This window comes from Cryptotermes secundus, unplaced genomic scaffold (assembly GCF_002891405.2).
Source record: "Cryptotermes secundus unplaced genomic scaffold, Csec_1.0 scaffold1695, whole genome shotgun sequence".
Classification (NCBI taxonomy): domain Eukaryota; kingdom Metazoa; phylum Arthropoda; class Insecta; order Blattodea; family Kalotermitidae; genus Cryptotermes; species Cryptotermes secundus.
In genome coordinates this window covers 35,507-60,224 of record NW_019725862.1, presented here as the reverse complement: position 1 = coordinate 60,224, position 24,718 = coordinate 35,507, and the positions used below count along the sequence as shown (strand labels likewise).

The window sequence follows — 24,718 nt, the reverse complement described above, 5'->3', positions numbered from 1 at the left end:
GGCAATTATCTCACTAACTCATACATTCACCAACCAACTTGTCACCGACTAACTGACTCTATCTCCTAAGTTGGCCTGCTTATAACATCTCAGCACAAACCGCGCAGAAAACACCGCTTCCCATTATTCTTGTATCCTCTTGTTGCTGTGGAATTGTGTTTGTGTCTGTTGCATGGCCATTACCTAGCAACAGCTGTTGTGTAAGTGCTTGTGTCACGGATGTTGCCTAGCAATGGCTCTACATGCCACAGTATTAATGATGCAGCTGATTGTTGTAAACAGGAAAGGATGCTACTTCAGGTCTCTTATGCACTGTGGCCTCTGAATTATGGCCCCTTTCAGTTAGAGTCAGTCCAGTGTGGTTATGTGTTCAGTGCCATTTGAAAGAAATCTAAATCTGCCAGCATCAAGCACTCTGTCCTAGAATTGCTGTAGGCAGTGAGTTAGGTCCCCGCGAGTTGTGGTACACTCTCTCAGAAGTACAGGAATAAGGTAACAGTAATAACTAACTGAACTAACTCCATGGAATGGAGCCATTGGAAGTTAATAGTAATCCAACTAGTACAGAAGTTTGCTTTTTAAGGAATCTGATGGTTCATTACTGCTTTCAAAAAATCTATTATGGGATCTTATCTTGAGTCAGATGAATCCAGTCCACACCCTCACAACCTTTTTTTAAGACCCTTTTTAATATTACCTTCCCAAATATGCATTGATCTCCCAGATGGTCTTTCCTTCTGGTATTCCAACTATAATTTTGTATGCATTTTGTATCCCTTTTAGCCATGCTAGATGTCCTGTCCATCATGTAGGCCTATATTTAGAGAATTAAAAATTTTAACGGTAACATCTTTGTATATTTTAGAGGCATTATGTTATTTCAAGAAATATAACATTTACACCACAGAAAACTCTAACCTACATAAGTATGACACGAGAAAGAAAGAGAGAAAGAAGACCTTCACATGCAAAGTTATAATACCTTAACATATGAGAAGGGTGTTACAAATATGGCTATTAAGCTTTATAATAGACTGCCTTTGGAACTAAGAATGGTAAAAGCAGATAGAGAATTCCTACATAGACTCAAAAGATATTTACTGGAACACCCATTGTATAATTTGCACGAGTTCCTCTCAGAAGGACAGTTAAACGAATAAGATTCTCCTTGATAAACAGATTTTAAGTGTAAATAAAATGACTAGTAATTAGGTGAAGTTTTTAATATGATTCAGCCTAAAAAGGGAATGGAAGTCTTAAAAGAGATTGCGCTCCAAAGTATTTAATCGTTAGCTGAATTGAATTTTATCTTTTGTGGATTATTTTGATATAATAAGTTTTAAGTTTAAGAATATGACGGTGGTAATTAAGATATATATAGTAAGATGACCTAGTTTTTTATAATGGAAGGTAGTTGTAAATTTGATTGAATGTAATATATTTTAATTATACCAAGAGTGTGATTTTAATTGTAATTGAATGTTATGTTATAGTGATATTTGATGACATTCATTCGATTGGGCAGGAGTCCAATTAGACTGGAAAAGTTTTATATGTATGTGACTTCTTTGAGAGTTACAATTTGTAACTGTGATGAATGTTACATAAAATTATTATTATTATTATTATCATCATCTAATCAAGGTAACTTTAAGCAGAAAACTATGCCTTTCTCTTCTCCACTTCTGAAACAAGAATCAAACTACCCTGTTTTCATTTTTAAATGTTATATTACTTGTCTGGGATCTAATACTGTGTTCACGATACAGCAAGATTGTGGGGATTGTCGGGAATCATATCTGTTGCATCCTGGACTGGGCTACCATCCATCTGGTTCATTATGTACTGGACAGTTTGATACCGATCATTGTAATGATGTGCAGTTTGTAATGCTGTCTGTTGCTGAATGGCATGGGAGAAGGGATTGCTGTGGGCACCATTCAGGGCAGTGATGGTGCTCTGTCATTCATTATGCTGGGACACCTGAATAGGAGATTAGCCACAGTTGACATGGCAGCCAATATGAAAGAACTGAGTTTATTTACTTAAGATGTGGAAGAGTCAGTATTATTACATTTTGCAGGTTATCAGTTGTATGTCTGTGGATATGAGTAGCAAGTGTGGTGTCATAATGATGAGTGTTCACAGTTAATTTCTGTTAGAAGAATATGGCATATAGTGAGCAAATAAATTGTATGTTGTCTAGATAATTATTGGGGAATGCTGTCTTGTGGGATGTGGCATCATGTAGTTCGTCAGAAGTTTTCTGGCATTATGGAGGAATGTGCTGTCTCTCTGTTCTCAGGGTTGAAGTGTAAGCCAAGTAAGTAATGGACAGCAGCACAAATTTGTTTCCTGTTTGCATGTTGTTTGCTTGGCTTACTCTTCAACCCCCAAAATGGAAGTATTATGTTCCTCCAAAATGTTGGTAAACTTGGCATCACATGTAGAAGATAATGCTGTTCACCTTCATCGCTATGATGACCTCAGCTCTGTCATAGGTAGTGGTTATATGGTTAATAAAGTTAAATTGTTCTTGTGTTTAATTAATTAAGCATTATTCCATGAAGAGATATGGGGAGTGGAGGTATGAGGTGTATTGGAAAGTTCCCAGACTAGGTAAAAAAAATGCTGGTTTAACTTACTCAATTTTGGCTGCTATCTTGTTCAAAATAGTCTTTTTGGGAACATATGCAGTGATCCCATCGCTTTTTCCATACTTCAAAAGCACTGGGGAAGTCATTTCCCTTAATGCTCTTGAGTACTGTTTGTGCTTCCCTTTTGATATCAGATACTGTTTCAAAATGTCATCCCTTCAGTTTCATTTTCAATTTGGGAAACAAACCAAATCACAGGGGGGTCTAAGTCTAGTGAGTACGGAGGATGGGGAACATTAACCATGTTGTTGTTAGTCACAAACTGTGGTTTTCAGGGATGTGTGGGTGGGGACGTCGTGATGAAGGATCAGTGTGGTATATGGTCAGATTTTGTATGAACACTTTGCGGAATGCTCACATAATATTATGCTTCTTGCTTTTAAACATGGCGGACCGGTCACATAATATTATGATTTTAGGACATGTTATGTTGCAACACACTATACCTTGCTCTGGCGCCACGCAGATGCATAACTGGTGTGTAATAGACCTCCCGAATGTTTGCTTAGTAGTCAGTAACATGACCTCGCTGTTTTCCTGTCCCACTCCAAAGGAAAATGCCTTTGTTCGTCTTCAAGCTGTATGTACCAGGCAGTAAGTTAATAGTGCAATATGGATGAAGGACGAAAGCGGTTGAAAACCAAGCGATCTCTCGGAGAACAAGAAATATCTGACTTGTTCTCCGATGAGCTATCTGATGTGCCTTATGAGATGTGTACTGATATTGAGTCAGACAGTGGCAGTGACAGGGGACAACAAAGAATTGTGGCCCCAGACAGTAAAAGTGACAGTAGCTCCGACTGGGTAGTAACATTGTGGGGACAGCAACATGGGGAAAAGTAGACAAAATGCCTACTTTGGGACAGTTTACTGGAAATCCAGGGGTGAAACAATTTCCATCGGACCCAACACAAGTGTCTGATATAGCAGAACTGTTTTTGGAGATAATTTCTTTGACCTGTTATGTCAGGAAACTAACAGATACTATCTCCAACACCGTGAAGAGTATAACAGAAGTTATAAGGTGTTGAAGTGGGTGGATGTCACTTCAGCAGAAATGAAAAAATTGTTTACAATAATTTTTCTAATGGGGCATACAAGGAGGGATAATCTAAAAGAGTATTGGTCAACAGATCCATTTTTAGAAATTTCCATTTTCGGCAAACTAATGAGCCATAAGAGATTTGAACAAATTTGGTGGTGTTTGCATTTCATTAATAATGAACTGCAAACACAAACAAAGAGGCTTTTCAAAATTCAGCCCTTATTAAACTTTGTTGTTCAGAAATTTCGGACAGTTTATGGGCCAAACCAACAACCGTCTTTGGATGAATCTGTGATTCCTTGGAAGGGAAGGCTTCGTATGCAAACATATAATCCTGGGAAACTTACAAAGTATGGCCTACTTGTTTGTGTAGTTATTAAAAGCACTTCAGGCTATACTGTAAATTTAGAAATTTATTCTGGTGAAGGCAAAAAATTACAAGAAACTATTGTTTCTGTTTTGGAACTCTATCTTGATGAAAATCACCATGTCTATCAAGACAATTATTATAACAGTGTGGTAACTGCAGAATATCTTCTTTTGAGAAAGGTACGTGTTTGTGGAACAATTAGGGTGAGCAGAGGCCTTCCTCCAGATCTGAAATCTAAATCCCTGAAACATGGTGAAACCACATGCAGGAGGAAGGGGGATATTATTCTTCAGTCCTGGAGGGATACTCATGTTATGAATATGATTTCCACAGTCCACAATTTGAGCATGGTTGATGTTCAAAGGAGACATGGAGAAGTAAAGAAGCCTGTTTGTATTTCTGAGTATATGTTCATGAAGGGAGTTGATAGAGCCAATCAATACTTGGCCTATTATTCTCTTCCTAGGAAAACAGTAAAGTGGACAAAGAAAGTTGCCTTGTGGCTTATGAACTGTGCTATTTGCAATTCATTTTTGGTTTACAAAAATCTAAACCCTGATTCAAAATTGAAATACAAAGCATTTCTGATGAATGTGGCAAAGGCCTGGGCTACAGACCAGATCATGGCGCAGAACCAGAGTCAGACACAGACTTAGTGTGACCAGGCCCATCAACTTCCACCTCATGCAGGCCTTATGTGGACCCCCGTGGGTGACTCTCGGCTGATATGCGGAAACATACCCTCATGAAAATTGTGAAGGGTGAACATTCCTAGGGGAAGCATCCTTGTAGGCAATGCCGTGTTTGCACAGTTCACAAAAACAGAGTATGACTGTCTACATTTGCAAGTTCTGTGTAATGCCACTTCACAAAGGGGAATGTTTCCAGAAATATCACACTCTCAAGCACTTCTAGGAGCATTGGTAAGTGTTCTCCAAAAATTTTAGTTCATAAAATTAATTAGGAAATTTTATATAAATTTTTAAAGTGAACAGTGCACAAATTTGGGTAGTAGGTTTAAAAATGCCAGTCCCCAGTGTGAATTAAATATTTAAATTGCCGGTCTGCGAAGTGTTAAGATCTCATAGCAAACTCCGTTACTGATCCCAACAGTGTCTGCAAGCTCATGGATTTTCAGTCACAGTCTTCATGGATGAGTTCTCAAAATTTTCCAGCATTTTCTGCTATTTTGCTGGTGCTTGGTCACCCTGAACATTCTTCATCTTCAACTGACACTCGACCAGCCTTGAAACGTGATTGCCATTCAGAAACGACTGTCCAACTTAAATAATATTTTCCATAAGCCTCACGAAGCATTTTAGAGGTTTCGGTAGTAGATTTACCAAGCTTTGTGCAAAACTTGATGCAGACATGTTCAATGTTGCCATCCATCACAGACAAAATGAAACACAAAGTCGAAATAGCATTCATAATAGCAGTGCTTGTTCCCATCATGGAATCACATGGCAGACTGATGCAATAGGCTTTCGGAAGTGTGACCTTGCCCCCCCCCTCCCCCATCTTCTGTCAGCAAGGCAGTTACAACAATAATAGTCCAGGAACTTTCTGATACCACTTTGTGTAGCTCCACCATTTCTGACCTCGGCATTAGTTTGCTGGTGCGTGGCCAGCTTCACACAGTGGCTGCTTAACCCCTGGGGAAAGAGCCCCCAGTAGTGTTTGGATTGCAGGCTGGGTTAGCTCCATAGCTGGTCTGGATGCTGTGGAGAAGAGAAAATCTTGCCCCTGACATTTCTTGACAGAAATGAGAACCGGCAATCTTCTTGAGGGTAAAACGTGGTTGACACACAAGGCTGACAAACTCACTGCCATCTGTAAGCCGACTTTCTAGAAATTGTGGGAGCCTCATCTCACAACCCTATGGTCCTTCATGGCCTGTTACAGGGATAGCTTTACCTTAGTTTACCCCAGTATATTCTGCTTTTAATGAGGGAGTGTTCTAGCAGAGATAATAAGCTGTAATCTCTCAAAGCTATTAAATTATGTAGATTACTGTCTTATGAGGTGACACCTTGTAGTCTGGTAAATAGTTACCAGTGTTTTGGAGGAACCTGCTGCCTGCTGAACATTAAGGCTGCAGGTTACTCCAAAACACTTTTAACTGTCTGCCAGTCTTCACAGCTTTGCATCCCAAATGACAGTAATCTATAGTATATACTGCTGTGATAACCTTATTTCACATATGTATTTATAAGTGTAATTATAATTTTGAGGTAAAAATATTAAATACTTGCAAGAACATAGGACCTATGTTGGTTGTTAGCAGGGAGACTGTTGTAGAAATGAATTCAGAGAAAATATTCTTATCTCATCCTCAGAATGTAGGTAAAAATTATAATGTAAAGAGAGCTGATAAATTCTTAAAAAATCTGGGAAAATTCAAATACTGAGAGGAATGACAGTATCAGGTCAGAATTACATTTGTTAAAGAATGAGAACCAGAATCAGTTGGGGGAAACTTGCTATCATTCGGTTCAGAATTTTTTGATTTGATGTCTCTGTCTAAAAATATATAGACAGAAATACATGTAAGTATAATTTTCTTATAAAGGGGTGAGAGCATAAATTGTGTTAGAAAAACGGGTGCAGAGGAAAATGTTTGAACCTAAATGAAAGTGACAGGAGGTTGGAGCAAGTGGCATAATGAGAAATTTCATAGTTCATACTGATCAAGAAATCGAGGAGGATGAGATAGGCAGGGCTAGCAGCCTGCATAGTAAAATGAGAAATTTGTCTGGAATATTGATTAGCAAATCTGAAGGGCATCCTTGGCCTTGAAGTTTGGGATTTCATCTTTGATTTGGCACACACAGTAAGAAAGTTAATTTTCAGCCTCAAAAGAAGGAACTATTTGGGAGAGCTAGGTATAAATGGGAGGATACTATTAAACTGGTTCTTGAAATAGGGTGTGGCAATGTCTGCTAAATTGATCCCATTCAGTATATGGTACTCTGGCGGGCTTTTGTAAGTATGTTAATAAACTTTGAGTTTCTTAAAAGTGTGGAATTTCTTAATTAGTTGAGCAGGTATAAGCTTCTTAAGAGGAATTCTGGTCCATGATGTTAATTAATTTTGTTTTGTGTTCTAGGTGCGGTATCTCCTGCAGAATGGTGCCCGTCCTTCTATAAATCAACCTGGGAATAGCGCACTTGCGTGTGTATTGAGACATGTTCATGACTGGGAATTCCGTTACGAATTACTCAATATGTTGCTTCAGGAAGGAGGAAATCCTGATGTTGTTGGGCGAGATGGATCTGTACCGCTCATGGTGTGTTTAGTACCACTTATCAACAAGGATCCACTTCATCATTTCACTCACACTATGAAAGTAAGTGACTGATGACTGATGAATTTGAAATCTCATCGTATTACAAAAATTACCTTTCTGTTGTATCATATCAGTTGCTTTTGATTCAGAATTCGCTATTAAAATGATAAAAGGTCCTACAATGATATGAGGGCTGTACATTTAACAGAGGTCTCAGAATTTTGAAAGTTGAAAGGTACTGCTTTTAGCTTCTAGGTGTGTGATCTCTGATTAAGCTTGAAGCTCTTCAATTCAAATCTGAATCCTCCGTGGAAACCTTTCGTTGTGAGCATTCTATAAAGTCCACTGTTTCATGAAGATTCTGGAAGATCCAGTACATGTAATATGTGTGTTAGGAAGTATATACACTCTCAGGAAGAGAATAGAATTTTGAAATATTATAAAATAAGAGGGAGATAGGACAGTAAATCCATCACTATAAAGATAGGCTACAGGCTGAATGGGTGGGGTTCAATTCCTGGCAGAGGGCAAGAGATTTTTCTCTTCTCCACAGCATCCAGACTGGCTTGTGTGCCTACTCAGCCTGCTGTACAGTGGTCATCAGGGGCTCTTTCCTTGGGTGTAAAGTGGCCTGAGTATGAAGTTTACCACGCACCTCCATCTAGTGCCAAGGTCACAATTGATGGAACTATACCTCCACTTGTCTGTATGTCTTGTTTGTGCTAAATTAAGCACATGGTCAACTTTACCTTCTAGAACAGTGAATTAGCCAAAGTTGGTAAACTTACCGAACTCTAAGCAGTTGTTAAAATTTCTTCCATGACTTCTGGGTTGATATGGAAATGATTAAGGTAGTTAAAAAGTTTTTCCACTTAAACTACTGGTTTTGTGTGACTTTAATTTAATTTATTCTTATATTCAAGTAGATCCAATTACAGGGCGAGAAACAAGTTGATGCACCACTGGATATAGAATGTGTCAAAAATCAAAACAAATGTTCCAACCAATCACTGGAACAAGTCAAAATAACGTAATATAAAACATAGACAACACAGTCACTAAACATAATAAAATGTGACTACAACAAGACTTAAATACTAGATGAAAATATTTTATCTTATAAAATTCATCCAGTTTATAAAACAATGCATATGAATGGATATTCTCAATGAACAACACAGTATCAAATAATGTATGTTACATCACTCACACATCAATAGAAAAACTATAAAAACATCTAACATGCATGAACAATAAATGGAATAAATAACTTCTCTCAGAAGTGTACTACAAATTATTATGGTAATAAATACATTCATAAATAAATAAATAAATTCATAAAACAACAAGAGATTGCATGTTAAAATAAATAAAAGTCATAGTTGGTATGTATTCAGATCTAAAGTAGATGATTATATATTTTGAATTAGTTAATAGGACTTGTCAAGGTTAATTTTATATACTATTTATAAGAATCAAGATCACCCCTTACATTCCATTCATAATATTCATTTAAAGAATAAAATGAACCAGCAAGACGAAACTCTTTTAGAGCCTGTTTGAATTTAGTAATATCATTTAATAGATTCCTGATGCCTTGTGGTACATTATTGAATATCCTAATTCCTGAATAATGTACACCCTTCTGCACTTAGGTAATTTATTAATTGACATTAATATGAAGCTGAGACTTGTCTTTAGTTTTGTGGTCTACTTGCAGATTCCCATGGTATTACAGATATATGGAAAAATGAATTTATCATATTTGTCTGACTGTAAGATAAGTTCTTGTACATTCAGTTTTGTCAAAAAATTGGAATTTGTCTTATATTGGAAAGTGAAGCAAAATATTTAGAAAAATTGTGATTTACACTTCTGAAAATGTGAGGTATATGGGAACTGTGATGTCCTCAGAGCTGACATATCCTATGAGAAATTTCAAATTTAGTAAACATTGATTTCTTTTAACAATTATTGCCATACTTGCGTAGTTCATCTAATTCTTTATTTCTGGATGTGTTACATTATAACTGATGACTCTGCTTTTGAGGTCAGAGCTAAAAAAGTTAAAGCTATCCCTGTGACAGGCCATGAAGGCCCATAAGGTTGTGAGATTGTTGAGGATCCCACACATTTTCTCTAGACAGCTAGCTCAGAGATGGGCAGTAAGGTTGTCAGCCTTACACACCGGCCACCCTTCATGCCCCAGGAATAATCCTGGTACTCATTTCTCTTAGAGGCTGAATCATCTGCAAGGCCATAGTGTGGCTGGAAGGATCAGGTAAATTGAAGAAATTCACCTCATCAGGTCTCGAATTCATGACCTTCCGGCTTGTAGAAAAGTGCCTCAACCAACTATGCCACCATGTGCCCCCTCTACTTTTGAGGTGCATTGCGTAATTCAGAATCAATGAGAAGTCACTTTATAATTCCATTGCCTTTGCTGGTCAGCTGAAGGGTATGATGCTTGAAATGGAATATTAGAAATTTTCACAAATATTTATGGTCTGCATCATGGATGCTGAACCTTTTTGCTTCCTGATGCCAGCTTTTCATCTGCAGTTCCTGACCTGTAAAACATGGGGTCAGCTCTTTATGTAGCTGCAGTACTGCCTTATAAGCTCAATGCGATATGAAAAGTTGGAATGGTATCAATCTCCAACCAATCCACTCCAAACAGGTGGAAAATTCATGAATTTATAGTCTATTAGAATAGGGGAGAATATGCTACAGTATTGGAAGAAATTAATTATTATACTTATTTAAGAAGTGAGGGACAGAAGAGGTTGCTGTTATTCCCTGAGAATATGTTTCTTTTAACTTTGTAGAAAGTTGTGTTCAGTGTTCCCCTGCATACGTAGAAAATGTTTCAAAATAAACAGCAGACAAAAATTAGCCTCATAATGATATTAAGAAAGCAAAAATAAATTCAGAAAGTGCTTGTAATTATACAATTTGAAACTGTTAACATCCTATCTCTTTCCAAAACGTTTAAAATTATGTATATAAATGGCCATTTTACCCATTTACCTATTATTTACTATGATTCCAAGACAAGGTATCATTCTTTGAGGAAAGAACGTAAAATAAAAATGTTTAAAAATAATGTGCCAAGGAAAATATTTTCACCAAGGATGATAAATTAGTGGCAGATTATGATACTCATTTATAAGGAAATTTGTGGTTTATACAAGTCGCCCCTGTATTTTTTAGGTAGTGAAGTTAAGGAAACGAAGATGGACTTAAAAAATGTAGCTTTGATGCGAGATGCAGGAAATATATATAGACATTTGGTGGAGAAACCTGGGAAAGCAACTGCCTTGAAGAAGATATTAAAGGAAACTGGAGAACAGTGTTAAGGCATATCTTGTGGAAATAGGAAGGGGTGGGGGATGGATGGAAATGTATTGAGATCATGTCCGACAGCAAGCTTCGATACTAGCAGCATGAAACCTTTAGGTATTGTTAGCAGAGTGTTAGTGACATGTTGGCAAAACCTTGCTGCGAAAGCTTGTTTTCTGGCAACATACTGTAATTTTCTATAGGCCTATGTATTAGCTGCACACAAATTAAATTGGGAGAACTGAACTTTGATTATAAAATAACCTTTGTCGTCTTGTTTGGCTGTTATGGATTAGACCCTTTAGCTTGTTCAGATTTGGAATTAATTTTAATATTAATCTTTTAGACATTTAATATAGGTCTCCTTGGATGGAATATTAACTCATCACATGATCACTGTCTACACAGGATGATGCAAGAGAAGACACAAAAAATAGACTTTGATCTATGACCCAAGCAGTGTTTAAACTTGTAATCACAGTGTTTGAGCAGTCAGCATGTGTGCCATAGATTGCACAATTACTGATCATATAAAGCAACATGTAGCTATTGAAATAAAAATCTTTGAACTTGAATGTTACTATAGTTGGGAAAGAAAGAGGTCATACTAGAAGAAGAATCCCCAAAGATATCGGTAGAAGGTCACATATTTTAAACTGTAAAATATTCTCAACAAGGAGATGATGGTAGATCTAGTTTCTGTGAACCTGTGTTTTAAATTTGATATGTACAAAAAATTAATACATACTAACAATGCTTTTACAGGTTTGTTACCTGAACTGTGTAAGGATTCTTTGTAAACATGGTGCAAATCCTAACTGCTCATCTCGAAGCAATCTCACTCCACTCCATGTGCTGGTGTTCACTGCTAGTGAAAACATTGCTCTTAACCGTGAAGAGGAGAAAGCTCAGAACTTTGAATTCATTCGCAGTCTTCTAGTACTGTTGTTACAGTATGGTCTTGATCCCATTGTACGCTTCTCCCAGAGGACTCAACACATCCTCCAATCACTCATGGATATGGTTCAGAATGCACGGGGGCCATCTGACCTCAATCATGTGTATGATCTGACGTTGACTTTAATACAGTATGGTGCAAATCCAAATATAAATATTTCAACTTCAGAGTCAATGACAATATGTCATTCACAGTCATCAGTGTTCTTGAAGAAGTCATCAAACCAGATTCTGTATTATTACGTAATGTTGATATGTCGTAAAGAAGAACTTCTCCTGGATCCACAGCAGAGATTTGCACGTATAATATGGCTTTATTATTTCTGCATGAACCATCAAGAGTTATTTGCATGTCTCAAGGTGCTATATACTCAGCAGACTGGTCTGGTACCAGTGCGTGGGAGTGCACTCTGTAAACTGGTGCGTGAACTATATGCACGACCAAGGACGCTCAAGCAGATCTGCCGTGTAGCCATATATGTTGCTTTAGGAAGACGCCCAGGAATGCATATAAATAAACTACCTTTACCCGCACAACTCAAAGATTACATACTCAATTTTGAGCCATAAAGTCATTTAGATCTTAGTTTATAATCACTGCAATTCTCCCTCCTTCCTTTCTGCACACCTTATATTCTGTAAAATGAAATTTACTGTATTGCAGTGCCACAGTACCTAATGATTCAGCCATTTATAGTCATTTGTTCTTCTATTAAATTCTGTAATAGAAGACCTTCAGAAATATGTGTATATTGTTAAGTATATATAATTATGAATCCTGTCAAATTAATAGAAATATGCTCTGGTTATGCAGAAAGTTCATAAACAAAAATATAATGTAAAGTTTGTAAAGTGAATTAAAAAAACATACAGCAGTTAAGATCTGATGTACGAGTATACACATGCAGAGAATTAAATTATGTACTACTTTGAGGGATGAAAATTTTAATTTGTAATTATTTGTTGTTTGTTCAAGAGAAAAATTGATAAGCTGGATATGTTCCTAAAATACATAAGAGGTTTGACAATAAAATATCCAGACTGACTCTATAAAAGACAAAAAGTATTTTGTCAGTAACCATTAATTTGTTTTTGCCTATGAAATACTTTCCTTCTGACATCATATGCATGTTTCATGCCTGAACGCATCACTGGAAATTATGCTATGGAAGTCATTCCAGTACAGCAGTCAATTTTTTCTGAGAACCATCAGTGAAAGTCTGAACTTAAATTGAATAACTGAAATTTTCAATAATGGGAGCTTGTAAAATTAACAAGATACAAGATTTGGGAAGGTGCATTGCTATGCTGCAAAATATGCTTTCTCCAATCATGGATTTAGTACTTTTTGTTACTTTCACATTGGAGAATTAGCCATTTTGTTCCTGGCTTAAATTAGAAGACTAGGGTCTTGTGGGGATTTCAATATGCACTGTCTTTGCCAGTGCTGCCACATATTGGACAGAACTCATTCTGGTTATTTTATTGACATAATTACAAGTCCTTTTGTTTGGGAATTCATGCATGCAAAATTTTGATGAATTTGGAAGTCATTGATTTGGTTAGTGATACTTGAACGGTCCACCACCCTTCTGTAGTACACATAAGCACATCTGAATCCTTTAGAGCTCTGGCACAGATATTATTCCTTGTTTGGAATACATTTTTTCCATGTGTTACCAAGGGGTCTTTTGTTAAAAATAATTATGCAACAACACAGAAGAGTCTCCCCCAATGCAGAATAGAATTTGTAAGCCTAACATTTTAATTTATGTTACAAAAATAAAATTATTCTTTCTCTAAAGAAGAAAGCAGTCTTCTGGGATGTCATGCCGTGTATATATTGTGTTAACCAATGTTTCGGAGGAATGTATCACCTCCATCTTCAGGCTAGAAGAAATATGTCACAATATCTACACGGTGCCACATCCCAGAAGACTGCTTTCTTCATAGTCACTGCCGTGAAAACCTCAAATCTTACATATTCTGTCTATAATTTAAGTAGCAGGTATGATCAGAGGACTTTAATAAAATTCTTCACTTCATTAAAAATTGTGTGTTGCCATAGCATGTATTATTCCTGAAGTTACATCAGTAATGCAGTTCTTTGTTCTTTTGTGTCTGTACCATCAGGTATGGGTGCAGGTTCCTTGTGTCATATATGATTTCCTCATGTATACCTTTACTAATTGCATATGTCAGGTATCTACAAATTTCCAATTATATCCATTTTTCCACCCAAAGTGAATGGTTTTATGGATTAGTATATCATTTTTGTGCACCTGATAGTAATCTGTGTTTTCTGCACCACATTTCCTGTAGACAGCTGTAGTGGTATCCAGAACCAGTTTTTCTCACTTCCAAATTACCATTGTCATGTCTTTTCCTGACATATATTTTGATGTATTTATTTTTAAATGTATTTTCATGCATTTTTATGTTTATTGAAAGACCGTCGAGCTTGGGCTTTGAGGAGTGCTAACAGCAGCTGTATTTCCTGACCCTCAGTTTTCCGTTAGATCCTGGTTTTGTCAACCATGGTTTTGATAATTGTAGTGTTTTCCAGGAACACACCCATGTCATTAAGGAGGTGCTTTTTTATTTTGATACTCTGCAGCAAAATAAAATTTTGAATTTCCTTGTTGTAAATGTTTATCATTATAACACTGTCAAAATAATTTTAACCTAAACTAGTTGCCTTTTTCCATAGCATGTGAGTCATTTTATGAATTTCAGCTCTTACCACTCACTGGTATATCATTGTTTTCTGTGAGTGGTGCAAGATGATGCATACACCCACAAAGTTGTACACCAGATGATATTGATGTAATGGTTCTGTGATATTTATATGTTCTTTGCATGTATATAGTTCCTTCTCCTACTGTTCTTCTCCCCTCCCCCCCAAAAAATCTTAGATGTGAGAAGGGATAAGCATACTTGACAAAAACAAAGCAAATAGTTAAAATTAAGATATAAAGTATACTACTGATGTCTTATTTGACTTCCCATTATCTAATCATTTTTGTAACATTTCCTTTTTATTCAGAATTAGTGGGTTTTGAGACTCTGTCCATTGTCCAGTGTTCTAGAAAACACAATGTTTCAGAAACCATCTGTTTCTGTCCTAAGGTGAAGGGATCCCTTAGAAAGAGCTAACCTGAATTACTAGTGTCTTCCCCTCACCTGTGGACAGAAACAGATGAAGTTTCTGAAACAGTGAATTTTCTAGTTTCTAGAATACCAGACAATGAACAAAGTCCAAAAATCCAGGTGAAATTTCAAAAAGAAAAAGGAGCAAGTAATTTGAATTAAAATAAAGAGTTTATCCATATTTGGTGTTCTGTTCCTTCCTCACTTTCAGAAACACATTTATAATTTGTTTTAAGAGTACATTACAGATGATTTGCTATCATTGCAGAAAAATCTATGCGTGTAAGTAACATAACTGTACTCTATTTGTCACTGTTTCAGTTCCTGATCCCATTTGGCAGATTTTTGTTAAATTTGGTATGAACGACTACTGATGCCTATAAATAAAATATATGCAGTATGTAGGGTTTATTGGTCAGTAAAAACTGATACTGTACTAGAAGTGTTTTTTATGGTTATTTCGTTAAATGTTTACCTTGAAAAAATATTTTAACAGAAGTTTCGGTTTCCAGTGAGTTAAATATTTGGTATGCACTTTTGTTGGGAATGAGATGCCATTTTTGATAAATGTTCTAAGATTCTGAGGCATGTTTAAATATATGAGAACAGGTAGAATATTTTCCTGCTTAATGTTCTTTAATGAATTAATGTCAACTTTTGTGTCATTTTCATAATGCAGCTGTCATCTTTACCTGTTTTTCAAAAAGAACTGGAAATTAGACTGGGAAGGGGGTACAAGTCATTGGCTACATTCTGAGCTGAGTTCTTACATATGTGCACATTTATGCAATTTCTAGTTGGGACATGGAGAGAGTGTGATCTGTGAAAGCAAGTTTAAGATGAAAGAAAGAATTTCTGATGTTACTTTTTAAAGGTCAATGTGTGTTACTGTCAGATTCACTTTACTATAAACGGGTACTCAAGAAATCAGTATTGATACAAATGATTTCAGGCTATAAAGGTGTGTTTTTTTAATGCTAGTGGGGTGGGACTAAGTCCCTTGTACTGCGGCCACTTCTGGCGTATTGTACCAGCCCCTGATGATAGGTGAGGGTGATTATGGAGCAATTGGTGGAATTAAGATTGGCAGGGGAAACTGAAGTACTCGGAGAAAACCTGCCCCAGCGCCACTTTGTCCAGCACAAATCCCACTTGACCAGACCCGGGATTGAACCTGGGTCACCGTGGTGGGAAGACAGTGACTAACCGCTTGAGCTATGGCGTGGCCCCATAAAGGTGGTTTAGTCTTTATGTTGTTCCTGTTTTGGATAATGGTGTTGTGTGGAAGAGGATTATATTGCTGATGTTTTGAAGATCTTATTAACTTCAAGGCTAAGTTATTATCCCACAGCCATAAAGACAATAAGAATCTTCAGAACCACTGACAGTACAGCCCACTTTGACAGGTTGCCTTAACACAAAAAAAAAGGATTAACACTTATAATGGTACATTAAGTTGTGTCATTATTGATACTTTGTCCATTAATTTAAATACATATTTTGATGAAGATGATTGTACATCAGGAATGTCCAGATTCTGTGGGCTGAAGTAGCACTTACTTTGACTACAAAGTGGACCTCAAATAAATATAATTTGGTATACTGTGGATGAATGCTTATATCATAAGAATTTTACTTCATACTATCTCGTAGCCATTTAGCAGTAAATGAAATGTCTGGAAGCTCTACTGATTTTCAAACAATGCTGGATTTAAAACTGAAATACTAAATTAAATTTTGAACTATAAAAAAAATATGTAGATAATTGTGTTGTAATAATTATAATAAGTTATACAGTTAACTCTTTCTAAATATGGACACAGTTTTAAAATATAGACTAATTAAAATGAATATAGAATGGTGCAAGTAATCAGAGTCCTAAACAGATGAATGTTACCAAGTGTTCTGCTTTGACTGTAATCAGATGTGATATCAAGGTTCTTCTTTAATTGATGTTCCAGATATCTTTCTTGCCTCTTGGTGCAATAAATTTATATATGTAAACAAGGTTATTATTCATATTTTCAGGTACCGGCTCCAATTACAGAATTTTAAAAAGAAATTGTGATCATCTACTTAGGTTCCAATTTAAACTATTAACTAACTATAACTGCTGAAAAGTGTTACATGACACCCAACTCATATATACATTGTGGAGTCAAGCTTTATTGTGCCTTTAAACAATGTAAAATTAATTGCATGTAAAAAATGATGCTTGTAATTTTCGTTTTCTGAATGCTGTTGCTTTTAATCTCAGTATATTACATTTTAAATGTTTCATCAATGCTGAGACACTGGTACTTTTATTTATTTTTTTTGTGGGGATTTTGCAGGTTTGTTCTTTGAACCATTAGTCATACCAGTTCTTTTTAAGGAAAGTGTCACTTCCATGGAAGCATCATTGGATTTCGTTATTATTAAATCATTAGTGAAAGTACAGATTATTGTGACTGTTATTGTATAAACTGTGTTAACTTGCTATAAACTGACAAACATAACAAAACACCTATACACTTTTCTCCTATTTCTCCCATCACTTTCATTATCACTAGGTAGGCTGGTACTGCAGTACATTTGGCACACCTTCTAAGTTACTGTTGTATGAAAGCTACAGTGTAAACACTACTAACATGCTCTAAAACCTGAAAAAACAAAGGACTGACTGAATATCATTTACTCTTATATTGAATATGACAGTATGTATACATAAATGCAGGGAGTTGAATCTGTTTCCCCTCCCACAGTTCATGGCTTGATACAGACAAAAGGACTCAAATAATATGAGATACTATGTTGCCAAAGAGAAGTTTTCATAGCATAGCTTGATGGGGACAGAATATGTCTCAGTGTAAGTGCTTCTGTTTCAGACAGGAATTATTGAACTATGTTATATATCAGCCAGATTTGTGCCATGTATTTTAATATGTGATTAAGAAAATTTGCTGTTGTAATGATAGAGTCTCTTGTCTTAATTGTGCCTGTAAGAAATTCAGTTTCACCACTGACATTGCTCTGGCCAAGGTTCAGTTTAATTAAAGTGGAAGTATATCATATTTTGTACATCTCCCTGCTTTACAAGAAACTGCAAACTAAAATATTATGAAAACTGTTATTACACTTTCCCTGAATTATTATTAAATAGTATGAATTGCACAAGAATTTCTTAAGAAGCAAAACTGCTTTCAAATATGAGGGTGAAGCCATTTCTCAGATTGTGCTCTTGTACCTTGCTAATAATTTCTTGTAAGAACACACCTGATGCAAACAAAGACAATGACTTTGGTTCCCCTTTCATAAATATCCTCAAAAGTTGAATCATCATTATACAGTAGCTATAAATGAAGCAAAAGATTTTGAAGTTGAAGTTTTTATTAAGTAGAATAACTAAGAAATATGATAAAATACCTTGCAATACTTAAATGACAGAATTAACAATTTAATTAGACACAAGAATAAATTCATTCTTCTCAAATCCTCTTGTATATGTCAGCATAACCCCAATAGCACTCAGACTAGTTAATTGAATATGTATGGCAAAGGGGTTTTGGATCAATGTGTATGCTAGATAAATTAGAAGTGGCCTCGGCTCATGGATATAAAACTGCAGTAAGACTCTAACATTCAGCCTGCGATACAGTTGTAAGCCTATAACATATTTCTTTATGATGAAGGGAAGTTATGACTATAATTTGAATTTATGTTTAATTGTGGTGAGATCTTTGTTTGTTTGTTGTTTTTTTTTTTTGGAGATTTCAGTGTTTATGTATATTGATCATTATTAGGTGTACAAGTAATATATTCATTATCAAATGAATTCATTTCTTACACAGGGATTAATTAATAACTTTTAAGTGTCTTTCTGTTGTCACTGTTTTATTATGTCCTTTTAAATCTGCAGTGTAGCAGTATTAAAATTAAGCTCTGCAGTTACACGATTCATAATGTCATTGACTAGGACGTACTGTAGAACTGTAATAGCTGTGTCAATACAGTGACTAGCAGTATACTGGGTTGCTGGATCTGTCTTCTTGGCAAAGGTGTTTTGGAATTTCTCCATTCACTTTCATATCGAGAATGCCTGCAGGTACAACAAAAGCTTAAAAGAGCCACTCCTTGTAGCGGTAATGATGGCTGGTACGTGAATGTTGATCAGTTGTTTTGATATGGTGCCAAGGCTGAGAATGTGTGGGGCTTTAAATCTTAATGGTGTAGTAAATAGGCAAAGAGTCACTTTAACTTAGGCGCTGCCATAACAAGAAGACTAATTTTAAGCTTGTCATACTGTTAAATGTTGATCCTCAAGACTTGCAGGCTTCCATGCCATTTTCAGTATGCAGCGTTGTGAGATATAGTTTCATGTTATACATACATTTTAACTAATTTTGTGCAAATGTAAGAGTGTGTAGTAACACTGCCAAGATCAATTATACAGACCATATCCTGCAGCAAAACAGTGGTTGAGAAATGTAAGTTTGTATGAAACTTTTGATATGGTAAACTGCACTGAACTCTGTATAAAATCTTGACAGTTGTCTCAGCCATTTTTATCTTTGATCGTGGTGTGACTTCACACCATGAGTGCAAGATTGTTTTCTGAATTATACTCGTAGTGACACCTTGAAGATAGTGCTGGAGCTACAGGAACTTCAAAATTGATGGATAAAGTATTATTGTATATGAAGTTGAACTTGTTTGAACTAGATTTCATTTGTATTGATGGAGAATTAGCTATATTATTTTTATTCATATGGTCAGCTGAGACCAAGTCCCTTGGTATTGTGGCCACAAATGGGGCTGTTATACCAGCTCTTAGATGACAGATAAGAGAGTGGAACATAAATGGACTTGTCTATGACTATGACTTTGAGGGGCCTATGAACTCTAGTCGCCATTTTGTTTCATGAGGCTTAGAACAATTTTAGTTATGGCCATTATTTTGTCCTCGGACACTGCACCACTGACCTCTGTCATAATTTGCTGTACTACAATCACTACTCTCAACATATTGTCGAGAGATTGACTGTTTACATGAGTAGCCTGAGCTGACTGACCTGTTTTTTGTTCCTGTACAAGGACTGGGATGCTCGGTTTCGTGGCTTCTGATGCAACTGCCACTGGAACTTGGCAAGTCTGAGGTCACTGCTCCTGCAATATGCTGCCTCTGAGTGCTGCTGCGAAGGAGACTCCAGGGGTAACGATATTCGAGGAGAACACTCTTTCCATTGTGGTTTTGGGTGCCCTCTGCGAGTTCTTCCTCTGCAGCCCCGATAGTTGGCGGGATGGAGCTTCTCTCCCTCCTTCAATTGGAAGTAGCACCAAGCTGGAGTGGAAGCAGCGTTCTGTTTCTCAGGGCACTCTTTGTGCAGGTGACCACCCCTGCACCACATGCAACGGGGAGGTTGCTTACAATTAGCTCAGACGTGGCCAAATTGTTGGCAGCTGTGACACTGCGTAAGGCCACTCTGTGCTCTATATGCCTCAACCCGGATGGAAATGTGGCAAAAGCTTTGTAGTTTGAAGATTTGTTGTGATTTTGCCATCCAGGATAGGGTTATAAGGAAGATGGGAAGGTTTCTGGTTATCCTTTCTTCTGAAGGCGACCCTCAAGTATTTGTCATCTGTTTGACGCTAACCACATCAAATCCAAGGGTCACCAATCCATCAGAAATATCCTCCGCCAGGGTATTGTGAGGGAGGTGATGGATTACAGCCTTAATGGGTTTTTTCAGACTTAGGAAAGAAGGTATAATAGGAAAGTTTATTTTGGGATAGATGGATCTTGACGGCTTCGAAGTCCGCTATGCTTTTAGTGATGACTATGGTCCCGTTTCTGGTATTACGGAACTCAAAGTCACCTTTGACCACATTTTTTAGTTGCTTTTATAGCTGAATGAGGTTTATTGGGGGCGGCCTGCCCGCTTTACCTGATTTTTCCACCTCCAGCGCAGTGGCTCCGGCACCAGCAGTGTCGGTGTCCATTGATGTCACCCTGAAAGGAGCAAAGTAGTTACGGTTAGGCACCTCTATCGTCTGGGTGTTTCCTGCGGCAGCCGCTGCCTTCTTTGAAGTCGAGGCGGACTCTGTTGTGCTTTGCCGTTTTCGCCTTCGGACCTCTTTGAAGTCTTGGGAGGGCTTCGTCGGAGTTTTCGTTGTCTCCGAGGTTCTGGCCTTCACCAGGGACTTCAGATCGTTCAGTGTCACTGTATAGGTCCCATACAGAGCACTGAACAAAATCTTGCCCTTGAGAGCCTTGCAATAGCTCTCTCTGTTTTCTTCAGCGGCATTTACTATTGCCGCCCACTCAACACTTTCCCCAGTTGTGGCGGGTGTGAAGCTGGCCACATCCTCAATGTCACAAATGATTTTGTACAGTCTCCTGTAATGTTCATCTGCTTCAGGATATTGCTTCACGTTTTCCTTATATTCTGCCTGTAGTGAGGCTCTTCTTTCTGCCCAGAATGCATGGTAGCCAGGCACCGAGGCGCCCGCCATGTCTGGCACGGCACGCCACGAAACACAAGCCTCAAGCAAAATCTAAGAATTTTTACAAACAAGGACTGTAACATTTCAGAGCTGATCAGTAAGAGCACGCACAACTACCAGCAAATGTCTCCTTTACACTGATCGAACACCACCAATAGTCGAACAAACAATCAGTCGATGAACCTCCGAATGTAAATTCCACCACTTTCCAACCGCACACTACAGCACATCCGATGCTCTGAATTACCTGTGTCAAACAGACAATCTCCCGGAATCGCTATAGAAAGAACGAACACCACAAAATTTTTTCCTCGAATGATCGATCTGATGACTACTGGGCCGCGGCCCCGGCGGTTGAGAAGCACTGATAGACAATCGGCTCAAAGATGGCGGTAAGGTTGTCAGCCTTACGCGCCGGGCGGGCTTTACTCATTTCTGTTAGAGGCTGCTTCGACCCCAGGGCTATAGTGCGGCCGGAAGGATTAGGTAAACTGAAAAAAAATCCAATGACCTCATCGGGACTTGAACCCGAGACCTTCCGGCTTGTAGCATAGTGCCTCAACCAACTACGCTACCGTGTACCCCCATACTCTGTAGAGTAGATTTATAGTGTCAAATTATTTTTGCTAGTTTAGTAACAAATTGCCGATCGGCTCTGTGGCCTAGTGGTCAGAGTTCCTGGCTAAAGATCCAGAGGTGCCGGGTTCGATTCCTGGCGTTTCCAGATTTTCTGAGAAGTAGTGGGTCTGGAACGGGGTCCACTCAGCCCCGTGAGGATAATCGAGGAGCTATTTCAAGGAAATAGGGGCTCCCGTCTAGAAAACAGAAATTAACGGCCTTTGGGATTCGTTGCGCTGACCAGGCGACACCCTCTAACCGCTAAAGTTGGCACTAACTTCGCCGACAAGCGTTGGTCGCTCGGTCGGTATACTTCGCTTGCGGACCAAAGCCACGGAATTAATTTTTTTTAGTAACAAATTGTTGATCACAGTGACAGCGCAGTCTAAGGCATGAACTGTCTTCATTCGCTGAGATCGTAGGTTCGAATCTCACTCAAGTCATTGATATCTCTTTGCGTTTATTCTGTGTATAGGTAGCGGTCTTGCGACGGGCTGATCCCTCGTCCAAGGAGTCCTACCAACTGTTTATAGGATTAAGAAACTGAGAAGGCGGCCAAGGTTCAACAAAAGGACTGTAGAACCATAGATAAAGAGATTTGTCATTCGTATTCTAATCTAAAGCGATACAGGAAGCTTCATCATTGAACGTAATCTCAGTCGCATTTGTGGAATCGTTTGCAAGGTCATCAGCTTCCGATAGAACTGCATGTATACGCGATCCTTAATACGCGTTAAAAATCTAGCAGATACGCATTTTACACGCTCCTTAGATCAGATATTATCACGCTACTTGATTGGCCTTCATTAACTGTGATTTCAAATTATAACATTTTTTTTTTCCTTGGCACTACAGCCCCAGTGGGTCTAGGCCCACCTCCATGAACTTCTCCGTTCACTTCAGTTTTTCTAGATCTTACACATTCGGTAGGACTACTTGGGCGGGTGATCAGCTCGTCGTAAGGCCTCTACCTATACACAAACACAGAAAAACGCACACACACAAACTAAACATCCAGCCCTGAGTGGGATTCGAACCCACGATTCCGGTTTCCAAGCGAGCGAAGACAGTACATGCCTTAGACTGCTCGGCTACCGTGACCGGCTATAACATTTTAGGAGAACTTAATAAGGAAATATGAACCAAATTTATTAAGAACTTTACTAATGCATTTGGACACCTGACCACAAGATGGTGGGTTGTGGGTGTGAGCGGGTGGTAACCAGAATCGAGGAGCGGGTTTTCGGAGGAACATTGCATGATTAATTTAGAGTTGCCCCCTCTAATATCAAAGTGAACATTTGCGGTGTGATATAAGACAAGCAGTGTCAGGTACAGCATACAGCCACATAACTGTAAGTATATTCCGGACACTCGGATATCCTGGCAAGTATTTAGGCTGTCTTCTTTGATAGTCTCATTTCCCCCAGTGGTGGTCTAGGAGCCGGGATAAAGCAGTCGGTACAGCCACTTGCTACGGGCTGGACGACCGAGGGCTCGGAGTTAGAGTTTTGGTAGGGTCAGGAATATTCTTTTCTCCACGTCTTCCAGATCGGCTGAGGGACCCACCCAGCCTCCTATGCAATTGGTACAGAGGGCTCCTTCCCTCGGGGTAAAGCGACTCGGGCTTCAAGCTAACTGCTCAATTCCAAATAGTACCGAGGTTAAAAAAAAGTGAATCTATACATTCACTCCCCCACATGTCTTCATGGCCTTGCGTTTAATTGGGTAAGCATAGGGGCAAATTTACCTTTAAAACTATCGTACATGTGAACACGATCAATTGATCTGATTAACTTATTTTATGACAAATTAATTTGAAATAATAAATAATTTGAGAATTTTGAATGTTTCAAAATTTGGACCAAACCTTAAAATTTTCGGCTCCATAGCTCAAGCGGTTAGTCGCTTGCTTCCCAACGCGACGGCCCGGGTTCGATCCCGGGTCTGATCAAGTGGGATTTGTGGTGGGCAAAGTGGCGCTGGGGCAGGTTTTCTCCGAGTACTTAAGTTTCCTCTGCCAATCTTCATTCCACCAATTGCTCCACAATCACCCTCACCTATCAGAAGTGACCGCAGTACAAGGGACTTAGTCCCACCCCATTAGCAATAAGAAAAAATGCCTTAAAATTGACCCACAAATAATTTCGCATTTTAAGTCGTGTCTCGTCCTCTGTGAGCCAATGCCACAAGCCGACGGTGCATGGCTGCTGGTTGCATAGTGACAAAGGCTGCCACATCAGGAGAGCTAAACAAATTAGCACAAATCAACCTTTGCCATCGACACTGTAGGCCCAAAGTTTCTTTCGCTCTTTTTGCTAGATCGCATAGTTTTTTTCCCGCGAAAATAAAGTCTTTCAGAGGATCATTTACTTTTATCGTTATTTTATCATATCTTCAATAATTGAAGACCAAACACCGAAGTGTCAGATATTGCACAATTAAGTTGTATACCTATGCCTTTCCTGTTACACTTTGGAAAGGCTAATGGTTAACGCCTTTTCACTCTAAAGTGACGTCAGCTACCTATCTGTCATACATCCTCATATCTCGTGGTATGATTTTTCTTCATCCGCCTTTCTTCGAAGCTGGGGCTAGTTTTTATCTGTAAAACGTAATTTTATATCAATCAAACAGTGGATCCAAGTTCCACTTCTTTAGTTTAATCAATATAACAGCAATGGTGAAAAGATATGTAATCCCAGCTGGACCGTGTTTATTACCGATAAAATACATATTAATACGTTGCACTTTATAATTTGGTTCCACAATTCTTCTGAATTTGATTCCTATCTCTTTATATTAAA

General features: G+C 38.0%; 1 protein-coding gene across 3 annotated transcripts in view; it reads left to right on the top strand.

Moving 5' to 3' along the window:
* The window catches only part of LOC111863822 (ankyrin-3), a 29,708-nt gene extending 16,217 nt beyond the window's left edge, over positions 1-13,491 (top strand). For all 3 annotated transcript variants that reach the window (XM_023850548.2, XM_023850547.2, XM_023850549.1), the window contains 2 exons: positions 7,182-7,421; positions 11,469-13,491. In XM_023850548.2, coding sequence (XP_023706316.1) covers positions 7,182-7,421; positions 11,469-12,230 — 1,002 coding nt within the window. In that variant the 3' untranslated portion in view covers positions 12,231-13,491. The remainder of the gene's footprint in view (positions 1-7,181; positions 7,422-11,468) is intronic.
* Positions 13,492-24,718: the final 11,227 nt, after the last annotated feature.